The 22,047-nt window shown below is 37.3% G+C and overlaps 2 protein-coding genes across 6 annotated transcripts; one reads left to right on the top strand and one right to left on the bottom strand.

Annotated features, from left to right (window-relative positions):
- Positions 1 to 5,872: 5,872 nt before the first annotated feature.
- Positions 5,873 to 10,709, bottom strand: kcns3b (potassium voltage-gated channel, delayed-rectifier, subfamily S, member 3b). Of its 5 annotated transcripts, none has more exons than XM_058757092.1 (3): positions 10,570 to 10,626; positions 9,586 to 9,663; positions 5,873 to 7,328 (listed from the first exon to the last, which is right to left on the bottom strand). In XM_058757092.1, exon 3 carries the CDS (start codon positions 7,269 to 7,271, stop codon positions 6,000 to 6,002), a length of 1,272 nt encoding a protein of 423 aa, XP_058613075.1. In that variant the 5' UTR covers positions 7,272 to 7,328; positions 9,586 to 9,663; positions 10,570 to 10,626; the 3' UTR covers positions 5,873 to 5,999. The 5 variants fall into 5 exon arrangements, with proteins under 5 accessions (XP_058613075.1, XP_058613076.1, XP_058613073.1 ...); XM_058757093.1 differs by having other exon boundaries at positions 5,873 to 7,325; positions 10,570 to 10,621; XM_058757090.1 differs by lacking the exon at positions 9,586 to 9,663 and having other exon boundaries at positions 10,570 to 10,709.
- A 57-nt stretch (positions 10,710 to 10,766) lies between these two features.
- zpax2 (zona pellucida protein AX 2) lies at positions 10,767 to 21,844 on the top strand. The gene is made up of 21 exons (XM_058757089.1): positions 10,767 to 10,931; positions 11,007 to 11,059; positions 11,138 to 11,230; positions 11,313 to 11,437; positions 11,603 to 11,743; positions 12,178 to 12,231; positions 14,074 to 14,241; positions 14,318 to 14,414; positions 14,493 to 14,710; positions 14,785 to 14,935; positions 15,057 to 15,265; positions 15,351 to 15,468; positions 15,870 to 16,072; positions 16,306 to 16,420; positions 16,499 to 16,668; positions 16,751 to 16,842; positions 19,409 to 19,539; positions 19,830 to 20,019; positions 20,092 to 20,251; positions 20,370 to 20,481; positions 20,550 to 21,844. The coding sequence occupies exons 1-21, from the start codon at positions 10,912 to 10,914 to the stop codon at positions 20,618 to 20,620; spliced, it is 2,691 nt and encodes an 896-aa protein (XP_058613072.1). The 5' UTR covers positions 10,767 to 10,911; the 3' UTR covers positions 20,621 to 21,844.
- Positions 21,845 to 22,047: the final 203 nt, after the last annotated feature.

The following is a 22,047-nucleotide window of genomic DNA, read 5'->3' as shown; positions in this document are numbered from 1 at the left end:
AGAAGTAAATTCAGTTGCGTTATACAGGAAAAGTCAATTGGGTAATGATTAGTTTTAATACCACAGTTAAAGGGATAGTTCACCCAAAAATGAAAATTCTGTCATTAATTACACACCCTCGTGTCGTTCCAAACCCGTAAGACCTTCGTTCATCTTCGGAACACAAATTAAGATATTTTTGATGCATTCTGAGAGCTCTCTGACCCTCCAATAGACAGCACTGTAATTAACACAATCAAGGTCCAGAAATGTAGCAAGGAGATCGGTAAAATAAAATAAAAACAAAAATAACGCAAAGAAAACAAAAATAACGACTTTATTCAACAATTTGTCTCCTCCGCGCCATCCTAGCGCCATTTTGGAGAGTATCCACTGAACGTAAACATCGTATGCTGTTTTGTGTCAGCTGCGCCACATGGATACATTGTTTTCATTCAAATCAAAGTGTAAACAACGTAGAAACCGCGTGGCACAGCTGACGCAGAACAGCATACGCTGGTCTTGCGGGTTTGGAACGACATGAGAGTGAGTAATTAATGACAGAATTTTCATTTTTGGGTGAACTAACCCTTTAAAGCAAGGGATAGTTCAACCTAAAATGATTTACTGTCATCTCCTTATCTTGATCTCCATTGGTTTAATCCTCATACTGAGCACAAAAGGAGCTCTTTAGTGGATATCCAGGCAGCTTATTTTTACACAGCGGAAAAAGATTGTGCCAATTTCTGGCAAGATTTATAAAAAAAATAAAATAAAATAAAATAAAAAAATCAGATGGTAGGACCAGAGCTTGAAAGGTTGGGTCACCATATCTAACTGCAAGGACAAAAGCAGCCAGGACATTCTGCAAAACATCTTATAAGTAAATGATTATATTTTAGGGTGAACTACTCCTTGAAGACGTGAGAGACGTTGAGTGTGTAATGCTGTGCTTTTACATGTTGTAGTGGCTCAGTATTGCTATCTCAGTTCTTGTCTCAATGTATTGAAAGTACTACATACACAAAGAAATGATAAATGCTTTGCAATTAGTCCAAATAGTTTGAACGGAAGTTATCTAAACTCATAAGGTGGAGACAGAATTATTATTATTATTATTATTATTTTTTTGCTTGAGGTTCTTCTTCACGGCTGTTGCGTTTCCTTTCATGGCAACTGTAAGTCAGTGGGAAGATATTGACATGCTACCAACTGCTGCTAAATATGTACACTGAGGTACAGTTATCATCTTGCACATTTTATATGAATATATAACAGCTAAAATATGATAGCCCACAGGACAGGTGTCTTTCTCAATGATTTACATATTTTAGTCCAACTTAAGAGTACTTTACAACTAGGTCCCTTTTTCAGAGAAACTTCCAGCCCTGTTTTAAAAGATATTGTCATAGAATGTGTTCAGGCAGTGCTGACAAGTTGTGGCTAGATGTATCGCTGCTTGTGTAAATGTAAATAGTTGTAGAGTGCCATCACCTGACACATGCCATGTGTCTGTCTTTTTTTTTATTTTTTTTTTTTAAGTAGAGATTTAGATATCGGTGATTATAAAAGGTGGAAACATCCATAGGTGCCTTATAATCAGTGTTGGAGACTTAAAATGATTTGCATGAGATACGACTTATGCAGAGGAAATGTCGCTTATGGTCAAAGACTGGCGAAACCCTGCAGTATTATTTCTCATCATGCATTTCTGATCATCTGATCATGTAGGGGCTCAAAAATGTTAAAACAGATGCATGATTGGTGGGATCATTGATATTTTGATGAAAACTTTTTGCTTGGAACATCTCTTGGATTATCGTGTGCAAATTTGGGTTCTGTACTTCATCAGGACTGTGTGATAGTGATGTGTTCAGTATAAATATTGACAGCTATTAGGGGTATTAATATAGTGTTTTATCAATATGGAAGTCTAAAGGTGTGGTCACATTAAACTTTAACAACCATTTATACGCATGTGAACACAGGTGAGTGAAATGTAAAGTTGGTAAACTTGGATCTGCAAATTCATATAGTGAGAAGTCTTCAGTGCCAAGAATACAGACCTCAAAGCTACATAGTTCGCAGTGCTATGAAAAGGTGGAGTAGATAGAATATGGGTAGTTGACAAATAAAAAATTGGACTGTGTCCTATGGTGTGACAGCAAAAATGTAGAAGAAAAAAAAAAAAAAAAAACTTAACGTACAAATAACATGAGAAAAATGTATCTTCATTCTTAGAGTTAGAAATAGCATGAAAGAGGTTTATCTTCAGTGTTAGAGGTTGTTGTTTTTTTTGCTGTCACACTATAGGACACATTGATATACGTCAATTACCCATATATAGAATATCTCATTCAACATTTCAAGCAACTTATGCTTATTGGAAAAGCGTGCCTACTTACATTTTTGCAAAACTCCAAAAACATTAGGGTGCAGAAATGGGGGGAAGGTTAGGACTATTTCAAGGGCCCTGATGAGAGATTTCTGATTTCTATCGAGGGAGGCCTGAGACAATATTGCAGTTTCCAGCTGATTACAGGGCAGACTATCGATTAATAAAGACTTATTTGTGTGTGGTTTCTTGTGCAGTAGTACTATCTTACGACCTCTTAACACTATTACCGTAGTACATGATTTGTAAACAAACACATTTTGATGATTGCATCACATAACCAGCTCCTTATGTATGGCTTTTCTTAGGTAATGAATTTGCTCGGTAGCGCACCCGGTATAGCATTTAAGTTGAAGTTCACTTGAAGTTTAACTTGAAGTTATGAACATGAAGTTCATAAGAACAAGTCCTTTAAAAGACAAGTCACAAGAGGATAATTGAACAAAAATGGCATGGATGCTTGAGTGTTTTCATCTCATGTTTGCTTTTAACACTATTGGTTGGGTTTAGTGTAGTAGTGTCTTACTGTGACAGAGCATTAACCTTTTAGTAACACTCAATAGACATTTCATTTCAGAACTGCTGTGATACAAAAACCAGTGTTATAAAACTTTGCTTGACTCACGTTCATCTGTTTCGGATAAAACTAAATGCACTATTACCGCCACTCACTAGTCATTTCACTTTGAAATTACGTTGAAACAAGGGAGAAGCAACATTATGTCATTTTGCAAAAATGTCACCACAGAAACGGTTTTCCAATAAGGCTGGGTTGATTAAAAACGTGTTGTTTCTGATTTATTATTTATTAATAACTATGTGACATTATATCTTGTTGCCCACATTCATTGCACTATCTGAAATGTAATTAGTGTGACCGCACCTTAAGACTGAGGAAAGTGTTAAATGCAGGTAACTTCAGTTTTGATTTATATCTGTCCTCTGTTATGATGGACACATGAGGGCTTCACATTGTTCATCTCTACAAAACAATACACAGTATCAGACTAAATGCCAGTGTCCACCTCTCGCGTGCTTACACACTCTACCAGACTTGCCAGAATGTGCAATAGTGTATAAATACATGGCAGGCACATGGTGTCATTACCTCTTAGTGTGTGGTATTAATGGCAGGACACTACACTAGTGCTAGTAAAGTATTTCTACTAGCACTGAGTCTCTCTGCAATCAGTTCAAGGCAAACAGAGTGATTTGTCATGCCTTTCTACTATGCAGCAGCTCTAGTCTGACTTTCTGAGTTTCAGAAGAGACTCTTATTCACAGAAATTATGTGTTTTACCCATTTTTGTGAATAGATTTATTGAGGAATAACAAAATATGTCTTGCAACCCTGTTGAAAAGATGATTTAGAGCTGGTATGATGCTGGTCTAGCTGGTGGACCAGCATAGCTTTGCTGTTCACCAGCAACAAATACTAGTCAACACACGTGATCTCTCTAGTGAAGCTGGTTGTCGTAGGTTGGCCCTCAAAGGCAAAATGCATTAACGACCTTTTACTTCCAAAACTGATTTAGACCTGAAATTTTGACTTTTAGACTCTGATCTGTACAATTTGGCTCAACTATCCTCAGATTCAAATAAAAAAGGATTTATTTAAAATCAATTCATCTCGGTTGCTGTAGTTACTGCATTTGGAGCTATATGGCAATTCTGCTGGTTAAACTAGTTAAAAAGGACACTTCCTGCATCTAAACCACAACATGCTGGTGACCGGCAATGCTGCTTTTTTCAACATGGTTGCAGTTTATTTATTCACTACTTCTCCTGAGGATATTTCTTGCCTATAAAAACATTTTATAAAGTTGTGGCCAGTGTGTGCACAGATATACAGTAAAACCGCATCGCAAACACATTGCATTACATAACATTACAAAAAAACTGCGCTGCCACTTTCAGTTTACTGACGTACTGCAGGGAAGCCCTTTAATAGGTTTTGTTAGTTTCCGATTCTCCTCTTTGAGGGTCAGCTCCTCCATAATGCAAAGATGGCTATTGTTCTATGAACAATGCTGTTATTTATTTTACTGAAAATGTGAAAATGTAAACAACTGTTTAAAAATACATTGAGACATTTGAGAGGTTAAAACTGGTGCTTTTGTCATAGAGGTGTGTTGGATTCATATAGGCACGGATTGGTTTTACCAGGACAATCAACATGCATATACTCACACTCATACAGAAACAATGTTTAGTAGTGAATAGGCCTCATTGTCTGCCCTCCAAATGGCACGATTATCTTTTTAATATATATATATATATATATAATTGCTTATAATTACAAAGTTAAAGATTATACCCTTTATCAGTTGTTCTCTACCCCACGCTCTACCCTTTTCATTTGTCAGTTGTCCACCTATTCAAGGCTTCTCTGCAAAGAAATCACAGTATTATAGGCAGTTGAATGAGTGTTCAGCTGTAGAAATTAAGTACAGATGTTTCGCTGCCTGTTCAGCAATAACCTGAAGGGTTTCATTGATCATGGCACAGACACAATTTAACATCCTTTCTTTGGTAGACTATGTGAAAATAATGATTCTTTAGGATGTTGAGGTCTGTCTGTGGTGCTCCGTTGACTTTTCAGAGCATGGCAGTTTTGCTGTGTATTCACAGTTTTTGGTCTCAAAGGTTAACCATAACCCCAGTATGAAAATCTTTTGGTTTTAGTTTCTCATGACTAATTTGTCAAGGGGAGGGATTTTTTGTTTTGTTTTCCAGCACATCTGATGTAATGTGGTTTGAATAAGCGAGACCTCTCATAAATGGGCTATTAACAGTGAGTTTTTGAGAATGGTTTGGCTTCAAACTGGTTTTGAATCATTAAATATATCAATAATAAGGATGAATCTAATGCCAAATATACATTATTTATTTAGAAAAAAAAAATACATATATTGATAAATGAATATACGCTTAATTTAAATAGTTTTTTTTTTTTTTTTTTGCTCTAACCCATGTTTATTTGAACTTTGTCAAGATTATTTTATAGAGCTATGACAGCATGCAGGATCGTAAAAGAAAAAAATTGAATGTATGATTTGATGTTTCATTGCTGTTAGTTGTTTTGGCATTTTACAAATAGTTTGGTATTTGTACAATTAATTTGCTTTTTTATTTCTAATTTATTGAGTCATATTCACATATCTAAATATGAAATGTTGGGTTTTTCGCAGATGAGGATTTTATGAAGGGTTTGGTCCTTCTCTGCTTTAGTTTTGCTTCAGTATTTTGCCTAATTTCAGATTTGATCAATCTGCCTCTTTGAATAACTGAATATTAAGTATGATCATTTGTTGTACATAGAACTACTATTAAACTTTTTTGAAGAAAATAAATAATTTTGTGCTGCTCGTTTTCATTTGTTCAGAGTATGTGATTTGACTTGACTTTGAAGTGCTGGTGGATATTCTAGGTCTTTCACTTTTTCCAAACATCAGGCATTGTTGTTTAAAATGAAGAATTTAACACCAAGATGTTGGATGGCTTTATTTTTTATTAGTGTAAAGATTGTCAAAAAGACTTTGAAACAACCACAAAAATCTTTATGAAGTTTAGATTGCAAAAGCAAGCCAACATTTTAAACCACAGGGAAACCGTTGACATTTTCCTATGTTTCAGCTTCTGAAAGGTGCCTCTTAGGTGTATTTTTATCAAAGTACTTAGAAAAGTTGTTCATGATGATGGTGATGGGTAAAGAAACCACAAGCAACCCACAGAGAATGCAAAGTGTAGCTACAATTCTCCCAGCCGCTGTCTGTGGATATACATCCCCATACCCCACCGTAGTCATTGAAATAATGGCCCACCACCAACAAACAGGAATAGAAGAGAGTTTGGATGAAGCGTCTTCCTTTTCAGTGTAGTAGATAAAAGTCGAGAAGAACGATATTCCAACAGTAATGAAAAGAACGAGCAGACCCACCTCGCATTGGCAGTTCTTTAGAGTTTCTCCAAAAGCTCTCACTCCTTCTGAATGTCGAGCAAGCTTTAGCACCCTGAAGGCCCTCATTAACCGGAGAACCTGAACCACCTTCCCCATGTTGACCAGATGTTGGTTTTCCTCCCCATCCAAACTTTCAAAGGCCAGCGTCACATAGAAAGGCAAGATAGAAGCCATGTCAATCATGTTCAGAGCGTTTCCCAAAAACCTCCATGGCTGAGTAGCTGCTATGACTCGCAGGACAAACTCCACTGAGAAGAAAATGATACAGATGAACTCCAGAGAGTCCAGGACAGAATGTTCACTGTTGGTGGCATACCTGAATTGCGGCATACTGTGGATACACATGGCCACAATGGAGGTCAAAATTACCAGGACAGAAACCGCAGCTACACCTTTGGAACACTTGGAGTGATTGGGATCTTCAAGAGTTTGCCACATGAACTTGCGCACATCTGAACACCATGTGCCCTCAAACCTCCACAGGTCACTGCCCACAACTGAGATCTCTCCAGACGATGCTGCATTACTAGACCGGCCAGACGCATTCTGCTCCCGCTCATCTTTGCGCTCAAGGAACCATTCGAGACAGCAGGCTTCCAGATCCAGCTCACAAATACCCCAGTATTCGATCTCCTGACTGAAGCAAAACACACAGAGCTCCTCCAGAGCATGCAAGTGTCCTGTACGGTAGAAGTTTAGAACACAGTGGAACACTTGCGGGCTCCTGTCGAAGTAGTATTCCTGCTCATAGGGGCTGTAGTCGTCACAGAGTTCCAGGATTGCGGCATCGCTACAGCACTGGATTAACTGACCCACACGCGTGTTGGGGAACCGGAGCAGAATGCAGCGCTCCACCTTGTGCTGGGTGCCTCCAACATTCAGATTAACAAGATCTTCCTCCCTGCCTTGATGGTGGAGAACTTGCCCATACATCATGGTGGTACCGATTCATCGAATCTGATAGTCTTGCCAATTATATACTAGCATTTTCTACTAAAACAACAAAAATGTGAATGTTAGCTACATCAAAAACACAGAAAACTACTAAAATAAATGAAATTGAAAAAATAAATTTGACCAGCATATAAACTCTAGATCAGGGGTCCTCAACTCAACTCAACTTTCCTGTAGAGTTTAGCTCCAACCTAGTCTCGCGTAGCCTGACGGCTGAAGGTCTAGGAACTTTGGCCGCTTTGAATGGCCCAAGGCCCACCGAAGAGTCCATATGACTGACAGGTAAAGCAACCAATCATGTTTCGGGGCGTGGAAATGCCGCCACAATCACAGACTGGTGTGTAAAACACTCGGACATATTTTAAAGATTGCCGCGAACTTTAAATTTTTCACATACTTTTGAAAATTCAGCATTTAGCTGATCCTGACAAGCGCTCGTTGTCAGTTGTACACACGACGGCTTTCTTCTTTCGTGAGGGGGTTTGGCACCACGGCATTTTTGTTTCCAGATGAAACATTAAAGAACGCAACTCACACGTCTCCCAGAAATCCTGTATAATCTAACCAATCCGACGACGACTTCGAAACTCCTGAAGTGTTTCCAGATAAGTGCGCCATATGCATCAGACGTTTAGCCAACGTTCCGTGGGCGTGACATCTGAGGCTTATACTAGCTCCAACCCTAATCAAATACACCTGAAAAAGCTAATCAAGGTCTTCAGGATTACTACAAATTTGCAAGTAGCTAGGTAGCTCCAGGTTGAAGCTAATCTCTGCAGGAAAGTGGCTCTCGAGGTTCAGAGTTGAGGACCCCTGCTTTAGATTAACTTTGTTTAATCATAGTCCTGCAGTATGACATGTTATACTCTTTTTGTTTTTTTATCATATTAATTGAAATACGTGGTACTTTAAAATATATGTCACATCACAAGACCAGTGAGGCAAAGCACATCATACAAAAACATACGAATGAGATACGAATTAGCCACGAATTTGCCAAAAAGTAAAATAGTTTGCCTCGAGATTGTGTTGGAAAAAGTACACAAATAATATAATACACATTTTTACATATACTATTAAAGTTGATATAATGTTGCCATTAAGCTGACATTATATTTGACATTAAAGAAACACTTCACCCTAAAATGAAATTTCTGTTGTCATTCACTCATGTCAAGCCAAACTGTCTTTCTTCTGTGGAATAAAATAAGTTATTTTGTTAAATGTCTCCATACAATGGAAGTCAAAAGGCTAGTGTTGTTTTGTTCCCAACATTCGATGATGACAGATGACATTTTGGGGGGTTGCTTGCAAACATGTTAAAAGAAAGTTCTGTGTAATGACTGACAGGGTCATCTTCAGGTAATGGTGCCACCATGTGTGTGCCATGACTTTCTGATGGTGGATTCTTGAAAATTCTACAGTAACCTTTTCAAATGGAATGAATTATTATAGATTATGCTATATCAGAATTATTTGAATTATATACACAACAGTATTTAGACTGATGGCCTCCTTAACTTAAACTATACTGTCACTACTGTAAACAGATCCTCCCAGATAACATAGAATGAAACTTAACAACATCAGAGTGTATATCGTCTGAGCCTACAACAATTACAAATTTAAAAATGTGACCTTATTTATTCTGTAGGTTAACATAAAGAGTGACATTATTCAAAAATAACACATACACTATGGACAAAAGAATCGGGACACCCCAATGAACAGGTTTGACTACTTTAGTAAATTCCATCAGTAATATTCTAGAGAATTGAGTACTTCTATTTTGTAGCAGCGGTTTGGACAGGACCCTCTTCTATTCTAAAATGACAATGCCTCTGTGTATAAGGCAAGGTTCAAAAAGAAATGATTGATTCAGTCAGTGTGGAAGAACTTGACTGGTCTGCAGAAAGCAGCTGATGGAAGTCCTGATCCCAGCTGAAAACCTCTGGTGTGACTTTAAATGCATACCTTGAGCGAAAAACTCATCACCAAACACCTGTATGACTTGTACATACACTGTATGGACAAAAGTATTGAAATACCCCCTTCTTTAGAACAGAAAAAGGCACTTTTTGAACCTTGCCTTATACACAGAAGCACTGTCATATTAGAATAGAAAAGGGTCCTGTCCAAACTGTTGCTATAAAATTAGAAGCACACAATTGCTTAGAATATCATATGCTTTAACATTAAGATTTGTACTCATGGAAATTACCAAAGTAGTCAAACCTGTTCATTAGAAGGGGGTGTCCCGTTAGTTAGTTAGTTAGTTAGTGACATACATACATACCATACATCTTCAAATAGACAAATCCATTTCAATTATTAGGCAAGGAAGATGATCAGATCTTGTTCTTTCTGTGATCATCTGAAACCAGACCAAGATCTTGACTTTTTTGAACATTTCAAGACTGGGGTGAAGGTCTGCAGTCACCTTGCTGCTCTTGTGACAATGACAATTTATTTATATAGCACAATTAATTACAACTTCTGTCGACCAATGTGCTTTCCAGTAAGTCATTAAAACAGAAAACACACAACAAACAAACAGTAAAATTATAAAATCATACAAATATCCCATCAGCCATACGCTTTAGAAAATAAAAATGTCTTTAGCCTGGACTTAAAAATATTAATAGTAGAAGCTTGTCTAATGGATAGTGGCAAGGCGTTCCAAAGCCTGGGGTCAGCAATACAGAAAGCATGATCTCCCCTGCACTTAAGCCTCGACTTAGGGGTAAACAATAGATCCTGGTTGGAAGACTGAAGGGATCTAGTGGGTTGATACTCAGTCAGTAACTCACAGAGATAAGTTGGGGCCAAACCATTTAGAGATGTATAAATGAGGAGCAAAATTTTTAAATCCAATCTAAAATGAACAGGCATCTAATGTAGTGAGCATAAAATGGAAGCATTATTGACAATGATTTTGGGGGATGGGCTAGTTTTATTGAGACTGATAATCCTATCCTGGTCATTAACAACAGTAATAGTAACAATACCAATAAAACTAATGCCACTGAATGATATAGGCATTAGCTCAAAATTACACCCAGGGTGACCTTTAAACATGTTTGGATTTTACACAGACAATCTTTAAAAACGGGGAGACACCTAATCATTCCTGTTACCCAAATGTCAAAATCTATGCTTGATTATTTCTTAGGGACGCAAAAGGCACCGATTTCGTGGAATGACCCCTAAACCCAGAGTTTCCCATGAGTCATAACTACAGTTAGACATCAGAAGAAATGGTAAAAGAGAGAAATCTTACCGCGAATATAAAATCAACTGAAGATCACATACCCACGCGGCTTCAAATCATTTGCACCCTTCCGCACTGAAGCAAAACTCCACAGAAACAGTCACTTTATCAATAATACATGATCGCTATAGGCACAAAGAGCCAGCGGTTTCCCGTTAACCTTTAAATCCACACCTAGCAGGGCGGAGAGTCCCGTCAACGAGCGCAGAAAGCCGCGCAAGCTGTTTGAGTTCCTCACCTGCGCGCAATACTGTGCAATCAGACGAAACGCGCTAGAGACGCAGTTCATCAATCACCTGCCGCTGAGGTCGCGCGTTTGTGTAGAAGACAAAGGTTATCAAAGATTTCATAATGGGATGCTTTGAAATAGGGTATGTTTTAGGATATGGAAATATGAGTGTTTGAATTCATCAGGAGATCTGTTGATTTATGTATGATATTTGTAGAGCGTTATGGCTTATGGTCACTATGATAAGCATTCATGCACACACCTCTGCAGGTAAGCCATGCTGTGCCTTCGCTATTTTGTGTCAAGTCATGTAATCAATTACTTAATGGACACATTTCTTGATTGCAGATGGAATCCAAGCTGAATGTCTTGGAAATAGGGTACAGTTTATCCTCTCTGGTTCCTTGAGTGCAGGAAGTCCTTTAGAACTTTATGCAGTCAGTAAGTTAATTATACCTCTGTTCGTGTGCCAATGAGTTTAATACACCCAGGAATCAATTCAGACCTTCTCTGGACGTTTCAGATGACACACAGACAGTCCTTCTCACACCTCACCTGGCGGCTCAGTGTGGCTATACACAGAAATCTGATCCATGGGGGAATATGATAGTGTCAGCTTCTATACAGAGTTGTTATGCAGAGAACCAGGTTTGTGTCTTTATAAATTAAGCATTTCTTTAACCAGCTCTAGTTCTGGAGCTATAGTTTATCAAGTAAATAATTAAGAAAATATGAAAGTTGAAATGTGGAAGTGGATGTTTAAAAAGGAAATTTTTTATTTTTAATTACACCTACATAACCATTTTTTAATAGGGTGACAAGGAATTTAGAGTAGCCATGCAATTTAAACTGTATGAATTCCCCACGCTATCTGAGAAAGTCCATGAAGTGTTCAAGTTCTGCAGTCACACCATGACGTCACGTGAGATTTTGTGTGAAACAAACTTCATGGAGGCAAGTAACTTATTTTCTTAAATATGTAATTTTTTTTTAAAAACTTTTGATAAAACGTGGACATTTCCGACATTATGTGGAGGTTATGCATCAGGTTTGACCAGTAGCAGGCAGCTGGATAGTTTATAGAACTGATAGCTGTTAAATTGAGGAACTTCTTATCTAATTGAATAATGATCTAGGACTGCACTCTAAAAAAAATGCTGGGTTAAATACAACCCAGTTCGGGGTAAATATTGGACAGAACACAAGCTGGGTTGTTTAACCCAACCTTCTGGGCAGTAACCCAACTGCTGGATTCGTCCATATTTTACCCAGCGCTGAGTTGCATTTAACCCAGCATTTTTTAGAGTGTTCATAGTAATCTAATGCGTCAATGGAAATGCAGTACTTGTGTTATTGCTACCTGCTTGTGCATGCTTTTATTCTGTCAGGTGTCTGTAAGAAATGCGATACCAGAAATCAAGACAGCACCAGTACAACAGCTGGTATGTATAATAATCTTTTTAGTGGTGCTTCAGTAAGCTGCTGGTGTCCCACACCATTTATACTAAATGATGTCTAAAATTGTGTGTTTTTAAGGAGTGTGTGCTGTTACTATTGTAAGTTTTAAAAAAGGGTCAAATCTCATTAGTTGAATCTAAAACTGCGTCCTTACAAACAATATACAGTGTTGGGGAAAGTTACTTTTAAAAGTATTGATTTACAAATATTGCGTTACTCCCTAAAAAAGTAAATTGCATCACTTAGTTACTTTTTATGGGAAGTAATGCATTACGCTTTTACATTACTTTTTGTCATCTGGCCTGGGATTGTTTATATATATATATATATATATATATATATATATATATATGTATATATATGTGTGTGTGGCTTTTACATTTGCCAAAAAGTTACCTTTTTTATATATATTATAAAAAAAAAGGTAACTTTTTGGCAAATGTAAAAGCCCTTTCATACCAAAATTGCTTAGCTTATTTTTTTTTTTTTTTCAGTGTACTAAGTGGTCGCATACAATTTATTTTAGCTACATTTAATAAAAAATGTTGCAAGTTAGTCAACTAAATTTGTTTATTTAAATGTAGTTAAAATATTTTTTAAGGTAAGTGGTTGCAATCAATTTGAGTAAATTCAATGAATCATTTTTTTCAGTGTATGGTTAAATTACATCATTGAAGGTCAGCAGCACTGGTTAATATAATGGGGTTAAATAAATAAAGGATTTTTTTGTTTAGGTATTTAATTATTGTGGGTTTTTGTAATATTCTGAGTTTGCTTTTCACTGTTTGTATTAATTCTGAGGAATACTGAATCTATTTTTGTGCAAGTGCGATGAGTCAATGTATGTTCATGTTCAGTGTATGCTTTCCTGTAGCTCAAATAGTAGAGCATGGTGCTAGCAACGCTAAGATCATGGGTTCGATTCCCAGGGAAAGCAAGAGCTGATAAAATGTAAAAGCTGTAACTTGATTGCAATTTAAGTCGCTTTGGATAAAAGCGTCTGCTAAATGCATAAATGTAAATGTTCATATTCAGTTTACAACTGCTTTTAGTCAACAAAGCTGTTTGTCAACAGATGGGAAAAAGTAAATGCCGTTACTTATTTTAAAAAGTTTATTTTTTAAAATTAAAAAGTAATGTGACTTAAGTAGTTACTTGAAAAAAGTAATCTGGTTACATAACTCGTGTTACTTGTAACTACCCTAACACAGGTAGTATATCTGTTTTTCATTGGTATTCGTAAAATAGTATGTGAGAAATACCCGGGTGGTTTACGACAACTGCCAATATTTTTGAGTGTGCATCCAATGATTTACTATCCCATGAGGCCATGGGAGTGAAGTCTTGAATGGCAGCGAAGCATTGCAAGTAATGTTGTAGGTCACATGGCAGATGTAATATGTCCAGATTGCATTTATACTATGCATACTATATAGATATATATATTTTTTAATGGTAATAAAGTAAGTTCCTTGTAAAGTATCTACTCCGATGCTATGCAATTCCAAAAGCAGCTATAGACTGACGGGGAGTTCCAACAATAGGGAATAGGGGTGAGATCCTATTTTGGCCTAGCAACCACTAAAAGCTCCCTAGCAAGCATATTACAATGCAAAAAGATTAAAATACCCCTAACACTTTGCCAACCGTATAGCAATATCCTGGCAACTACCCTAGCATTGCATGTGCAAGTACCACTTACATTGTATTTTATTTATTTATTTTTTTTCAGAAATGGTAAGTGGGTTTTCTACACTTTCATGTTCTTCATAGATAATTTCATGATTTTCTTTGATACAGAATCTTCTGTTGTTCCTTTTTAACAGCCCACAGTTATACCTAACTTGCAACTCTGGAAAATCCTACTGTACACCCCTGAAGAGAAGTCTTTTAATAAAGAGACCCTACAAGCGATGGGCTACAATGTTCAGAGTTCTCCAACACGACTGGTCATGCGAAGCCCATACAACATGGTCGAAACATTTGTCCAAAATGTATGAACGGTTTCATGTGCCAGTATATGCGACGCATTAATTTTTCTGTGGTGCCTGAAGTATTTTTCTTTGTTAGGTTGACGATGTTGATATGGTAGTGTTTAAATCAGTGGTCTTGTTTCGAGACCGCTGGATGATGACTATAGTCGAGTCGGCAGCTGCCTGTCCAATTAGTGAGATTTCATTCACACACACTTGTTATTTTGCCATTTTGGTGTTCTACAACTCATTGCACTCTGATTTGACTTCAGATGGAGCTTCAGTTGTGGGTCAAATGATTTATTGGCAAGTTCCTCTGCACATAACTCCTTTGGTGTCCTTGGAAGTTGAAATCCTGGAGGTGCATGTGGGCATCAATGGAAGAAGGCTAACACCTGAAGAGATGGAAAGCCGTAACTATGCCGTGACCTTCAAAGAGTCCCATGTAGTTGTTGAGATTCCTATTGGGGCTGCTGATGGATACTACAAGGTTCAGTTGCCAACTACGTTTTCCATTTTCTGTTTAACTTGAAGGTAATGATTAAGACCTTTTTTGTTAATTAGAGTCATGTTCTTGAGGACCAGTACCATGTCAGTTACACCATAGAACCCATGCTTGAGCTGCTGTGGAAGGAGGGCGAGGATGAGACCACGTATAAGGTCTTGTTCCCCATCACCACTCCTTTGACACCATGGCCACCCCAAGTTACAGACTGTGAGTGTTGAATTTAGGACAGAAAGGCTTATTTTTTATATATATGTATATGTACGTATGTGTAGAGGGAGAGGTGTTTTTTTTTTTTTTTGTTCTAAGAGAATTGTTTTTATGTGATCAGACACTCAGCCCGAGCAGAGGGTGTTTGATGTATTGCTGGGTTACTTCCTACCTGATGTGGAGCTGCTGAACATCACCATTGGCTCTGAATTGCACACTGTCTCGGAGATCATTATTAAAGGCATTAACCTGCAAGAGCACAGCTTTCCAAATGACACTAAAGCTTTTGCTCTCCAGGTTCACTTCTCTGAACCTTATGTCCAAATAAAGGTACGCATTTCACTTCTGTCTATGCAGCTGTTATACTAGCTCGTGTGATTTGCCTTGTCTTAAAATGGTTTCATCTGTAATGCAGATGTTTCGGCCTGATGTAAGAACCTACATACTTGATTTGGTCTTTGGTTTTGTCATCTTGCCTGAACATACAGCATTTTCACACTCCGTTGTACTAGAAGCTCCTTTAGCTGACATTGGTAAGACCTTTAGACTGAAAAAGACCTTTTAAGAAAAAGTGGAGGCAAGGTCCTGCTCCTGGAGATCTCCCTTTGTGTAAAGGGGTCAAGATTTGGCTAACTTGTGTGATCCAGGTAGTATATAAATGCATCACTGTGGTAATATTTTGGTTTCAACAGCCAATCTGCATTTTCTGATGGTCAGGGTATTTTTATTTGTATTTTTTGTTGTTGTTTATTTGTTTTGTTTATTTATTTTTTGCAGCTCAAGTGTTGTACACATGACATTTATGGCACTGTTGATTTTGGGGTGTGGGGGGGGGGGTTCTACAGTAAACTCTGCAGCAAGGCAGGTCTCTAGGAGCGGAATTTTGCATAACTGGGTTGTGCTAATATTTACCTTTTGTGTCCTTTTTCTGCAGTCCTTCCACATGCAGAGGGAAGTTGCAATGAGGACAGCTTCAATATTTATGTCAAATATGGGAGCACCCCAAGTTCCCAAGTAAAGATTAAACTGGGACGTTTGGAGCTGAATAATACGATTTTACAGCAGTATGAGCATCATTCAAATGAAACCCATTTCGAAATCATTGTGCCATTCCTAGCGCCAGTTGTGGCTTTTGAGGTATTCTTCAGATTTCTTGGGTTGCACTAGTGATTAGTGATGCTTATAACAGCACAGTTTACCAGTCATGAGTGATGCCCACACATATACAAAGGGATAGTTCACCCAAAAATTCAAGTTTCAAAGCCATATGCTGCTTTTTTTTCTGTGAAACGCGAAAGAAGTTTCCCAATAATCTCTATGGACCACCTTCTTAATTCCCCTGGCTGTTTTTATACCTTTTATTTTTCAAGTCCGTTCAGTTGTCTGGAATCATCGGAAGAATTGACGTAAAAATGTACGATTCCTTGAATAACTGGAACTTCAGAGAGTTCTCTCTTGCCTGCCCCTTTTTTGTAATATTGTCAGGTTGGTTTGTATTTTACATCGCTTTCATGATGTCTTGTTGCTATTTTACGATTGTGAGTTTCTTTGTTGTTGTCCCAGAGTGTTTTTCTAATGGAACAGTAACTGTGGTGCTTCCCAAACTGGAATTGTTCCCACATATTCTTCCCGGTGAACTCTCTCTAAGAGACCCGTCCTGCAAACCCTCCTACAGTCAAGACTACTTTGCTTATTTTCTCTTTGGTGTCACCACTTGTGGAACCACACGAAAGGTACAAGGGTGCTCAGGTCAAATATTCACACAACTTTTATGTAATGATGTAAGGTGATTCATTAACTCTTTAGCTTGTTCAGTTTGTTGAGGATACCATGATATACGAGAATGAAATCACCTGGAAGAGAGATGTACTTTTGCCAGAGACAGTACTCCCTGAGCAGGAATACAGGTTAGGTTTTTTTTTTCTTTAAACAACGCATGCCTCACAAAGATTTGTTCATCAAAACAAGCATGTAGTGTTTAAACCTTTAACTCTTGCAGTGTTTAACACTTTGCTAAACAGGATGAATCAACTATTTAAAAAAAACAAAACATGAGTCCTGGTAAAAATACACTGTTAGGTCTGCATTATCAGTAATTCATGAAGTAAATTATTTAATTATTAATTAATAAAGAATTAGAAAATTAACAACATTTAATGGGAATACTAGGTGTTTGTCCATTTTAAAGGGTTAAATTCACTTCAGTTTCCTTTATTGATATGTCAGTGTTCATTTAGTAATGACTTGGTTACCACAATTCAAGTTGTGGTAACACTTTAGAATACTGTTCCGTCGTTAATGAATAACTACACAGGAACAAATGACTAATGCTCTATTAACATTGTAGTAACTACTATTAACTAACAAGAAACTCTGATTAACGATTTATTAAGTAATAGCGCCAAGTTGAAACTGATAGTTCACTATTAGCTAACCAATAACTACTATTTTTTTTCATATATCCTGAGAACTCCTAAGAACTACTTTATACAGGTTCATAATTGATGTGAATTATGCATAATGAATAATTAATTCTAAAATGAAGATCATGGTAACCCACTAGTAATAATTTGTGTTACCAAATCTAGCAAAATGAATTACTAACCAGGACCTTACAAAAACCTCAAAAGCTTACAATGATTTCAGTGATTACTAGGGAGTTATCATGATCTTGACTTTAGAATACTGATCCAAATAATTAGTTATTCCTTCTGAAGAATTTGGTAATACTTGAGTCATTACTAGTGGGTTACCATGACCTTTACTTGAGAATGAATTATACATTATGTATTATTCATATTAATTATCAAACTGTATACAGTAGTTCTTGGGGAGGTATGAAAAAAATAATAGTTACTGATTAGCTAATAGTGAACAATCACATTCGACTAAACAATATTACTTACTAATTCATTAATCAGAGTTGCTTGTTAGTTACTAGAGTAATAATATTGCATTACTCATGTGTTCTTGTGTAGTTATTCATTAATGATGGAACAGTATTCTAAAGTGTTACCCAAGTTGTAAACATTAAAGGGGTGGTTTACTGCGATTTCACTTTTTTCATTTTAAATAGTGTGTAATGTTGCTGTTGGTGCATGAACAGTATCTGCAAAGTTGAGGCGCTGAAAGTTCAACATAAGCGGAGATATCTTTTAAAAATCAGGAAGTTTAATGCCTACAAAAACGACTCCTATGGGAATACAACGAGATACTTCCCGGGTTGCATACGTAAAAAACCCATCAAACCCCTCCCTCCGGAACATGCAAAAAAGGGGGCAAGGCCATGTTCTGCGGCTTTGTCGAAGAGGAAGAGTTATAGTGGAGAGTTGTAGCCATGCCGTCGAAACAGTGTTATTTTCACCCAGCTGTCAGGTCTTCTGTGTTCGGGCTTTCTACAGACGCTGTAGTTGGTCAACAATGGTTAAAATTTATGTTTGATCATGTTCCTGACAATTACAATCCTAGTTTAGCTCTCTGTGCTGCGCATTTTACGGAAGACAGCTTCCAGAATCTACACAAGTTCAATGCCGGATTCACACAGAAACTATTACTAAAACATGGAGCAGTTACAACTTTAAAACCGGAGGCAGCAGTTGTTGGGCCACAACCTGTAAGTAAGATTTCATCATTTTAAATGTATTTGCATGTATAATTTCAGACGTAATGTTTTAGTTTTATCAAGGATGTAAACAAATGCCAACGCTGGCTTTAGTAGCCAGTTAGTTAAATGCTATTTCGTGTGTCTATGACAAACGCGTACAAACATTTTGGACCCGAATTTGTAATTATGTACTAATTTTGTAAATGTATTTTCCATGTATACTTTATGACGTAATTTTTCGATTTGATCAAGAACGTAAACACAAGCCAACGCTGTTTGGTTATAGTGGCCAGTTAGTTCGATGCTATTTTGTGTGTATAAGACAAACGTGTACAAACTTCAAAAAATTTATATGTAATCACAACAGCAAACTTCCATTCAGAAACGTTTGTAAGAGCCGTGCTTGCGGAAGTTCTGCTTGACTCTCTTCATTACCGCTTTCTGGGTCTGATTCTGGCTCAAACTGATACGGCAATATTGACACCATTATTTATGCACATGCAGCTGTCGCCCGTGAAGGTAATGGGCGTGAAGTTTCCGGACAATGTGCAGTACGCAGTTTAGCCAATCACAACACACCGGCCCAACTAACCAATCTGAGCCCATCGCCTGTTTCTGAGGGAGTGGTTTCAGAGAATCAGGAAGTCAACCGGTCGTTCAAATGACAGAGGAGAAAGCGGCTTACAATAAAGGTGAAATATATGAAAAATAAGGCGTTTTTTAACAAACGAAACACGAAGACATGTTATATTGCACCCCATAAACACAATCAAGCAAAGAAAAAAAGCAGTAAACCACCCCTTTAAGCAATTATATGGTGAAGTACAACAATGACTAAAATGTAAATGAAGTCTGCTTATCTCAAACAGGTTCACGGTGTCCTGTGTTTATATCGCAAACGCCACTCAAAGCATGATCTTTCATGCTGTTTCGCACTTTAAAAAGCCACACGCAGATGCTGGGAATGGTGAACTCACTGTTAGCCTGAGGCTTTCTAAGGGTATGCAAACTACGTTTAGTTTTTACTTTTACATTAGCAAACTGCTAATGATTTCTTTGCATGTTATTCACAAAAACAAAACATTTTACAATCTTGAATCATTCACGATAAGGCCGAGAATGCCCAATAAAGTATATTGGATCCATTATAATTTCATGGTGACTTTTTAATTACATTGATAAGCCAGGATGCAGCAACTTTTTGTGAAAAGTAACTAGATACTAACTTGATTAAGACAACTGCCTATTAGTCTGAGCAATGCATGGTATAATTTGAGATCCCCCCTCTAGATGTGGTTTTCCGGCTCTTCTATCATGATGGTGACTACCCAGTTTTAAAGTTTCTGAAACAGCCTCTGTATTTTGAGGTGGGTATGGATCACTTCAAGGACTCCAGGGTAGCAGTAGTCCTGGAAAACTGTTGGGCAACACTATCCAAGGACAAAGAATCCAAACCTAGATGGAGTTTAATAGTTGATGGGTATGTTTGAAACATTGTATGCATTTGTGGAACATTTCTACTTGATGCGAGTTCTAATTCTTCTCTAACCAGATGTGCCAATCCTAAAGACCCTGAACAGACCATCTTCCATCCTGTAATGGCAGATGACAGAGTGGACATCCCAGATCACTTCAAAAGATTTGAAGTTAAAACATTTGCTTTCAAAAATGATGAGAGTTCTGAAAGTGAGGATGACGCCTTGGCCAGAAGGGTAAGTTGAAAAGTTTCCAGAATTTGTATTGATACAAATTCTTTATAAAACTGTTCTTTTCATGTATTGTGGATTGGGCCGATAACCCTTTAACAGTTAATTTACTTTGCAAATGTAGGTTTTTGTCCATTGTGACGTCGTTATTTGTCATGTCGAGAACACTGCTGGTGGACGTTGCTACAAAGAGTGTCCGGCAGCTCAGAATCTGGTTGGGAGCAGTTCAAATAGAGGTAACTATTTCAATTCAGTCAGGTGAAAGTGAAGCTTCTCATCTCTGACCGGTCTTACTGTTCCCCAGTTCGCAGAAGTTCAGGCTTTTCAGAGGAAGCCCTGCAGCATGTGTCTATAGGCCCCATTCTGTTGATATGAACCTGTAAGTTTAATATTTCCAAGTTATCTCAGGAAATGTACTTGAGTAATTCTGAAGGCATCAGCACAAGGAGACTTCTGGTTTTGTACACCACTTGCTGCAACATGGAACTCTAAGTCATATATCTGATGCAGATGATGTGAACCTGTGGACTTTCTGCGTTGAATAACACCTGCCTTGTGGAATTTCCACAAATAGATGTCTGTAACAGACAGTCTCCCATAGCAGTTACTTAATGAAGAAGCTGTGATTGTCCACAAGATGGCGTCTCAAGTGCAATAAATCGTTTTAACCCAATCGACCAAGTGGAATTTGATCTATTTCAGAACATATACCACATAACAAAATAAGATTGCATTTATGGGAATTATATATATGTGACTGTTAAAAGCAATTTAATGTATACATGTAGCATGTTTTTCTGGACCATTTATATCAAAACAGATGATGCAAAAATAAATGGTGAAAATCATTGATTTGATTCCCCATATCTTTGGATGAATTTCAGATTAATCATTCTTCTTAACAAAAATCTGAAATTAATGAAACTCTTCAGAAAACTCTAGTGTGAACAGGAGTGATTGTTGCCACATATTTTGCTGTGGTAGGGGGTTGTGGGATAGGTTGTGCTGTCTGATAAGGTGGTTGGGAGGAACAGGCAAGTAGGAGATCTGTTACAGGTTGATCAATGTTTAAACAATGTTGTTGTTGTTGTTATGGATGTATTGGGCTCCTGTAGGCTAACTGAATATTACTAAATATAAGAATAATTATTTTTGGCAGTTGTGCTACACAAGAAATGTTATGACCTTCTGTGAAAATTATTTCCTTTTTACTGTAATAATAGAAAACAATGCATTATGATTCATTTGTAATGTAAAGTTCAGGAACCACCACTTTCAAATGTATACTGCACAGCTTCTTCCATATAATGACTGCGTAGTGACCATGAACTGTCAATCTCTAAAAAGTGCAATCAAACAATAAGAATTATTTGAAATACAGTGTACCACTCCTGTGGATTTTTTTCCCCTCTGCCATCACAAATAGTTACTGTAGAACAGTGAACTGAACAGTGTAGATATGAACACTGCAAACTTTACATATGTGAGGCCAGCGTATGACCTTTGAGCATGAAGATAATAGATGACTCTTGTGAAATGTTATAATGGCAAACATATCAATGGAAAGAATGTTAACATTATTGAATGTGAAACCTGGAAAGTACAGTGTAAGCTGTGGCCAAACTGGTTCCTTACAAGATTTGTCTGCCACAAATAAATTAATGAAATACATATTCTGTATTGAATATTCAGTTTCCTTTTTTGAAATTAAATATTTGTTTATAAACTGTAGCTTGTTAGCAAAGTACCAGCTGAACAAAATGTGATAATGTGCTTTCTGAAAAGCAAAAGTAGAGGTTATG

The sequence above is a fragment of the Onychostoma macrolepis genome, chromosome 20, assembly GCF_012432095.1.
Source record: "Onychostoma macrolepis isolate SWU-2019 chromosome 20, ASM1243209v1, whole genome shotgun sequence".
NCBI classification, from domain to species: domain Eukaryota; kingdom Metazoa; phylum Chordata; class Actinopteri; order Cypriniformes; family Cyprinidae; genus Onychostoma; species Onychostoma macrolepis.
The sequence above is the reverse complement of the archived record's forward strand: the minus strand, read 5'-3'. Positions and strand labels throughout refer to the sequence as shown.

What these genes read in the sequence shown, in the direction of transcription:
- kcns3b (XM_058757090.1), bottom strand. Translation starts at nt 7,271, where the DNA reads ATGATGTATGGGCAAGTTCTCCACCATCAAGGCAGGGAGGAAGATCTT.
- zpax2 (XM_058757089.1), top strand. Translation starts at nt 10,912, where the DNA reads ATGGGATGCTTTGAAATAGG. An exon ending in TGGAGTTTAATAGTTGATGG is followed by an intron (nt 20,020 to 20,091) that starts GTATGTTTGAAA and finishes TTCTCTAACCAG; the next exon opens with ATGTGCCAATCCTAAAGACC. An exon ending in TGGGAGCAGTTCAAATAGAG is followed by an intron (nt 20,482 to 20,549) that starts GTAACTATTTCA and finishes ACTGTTCCCCAG; the next exon opens with TTCGCAGAAGTTCAGGCTTT.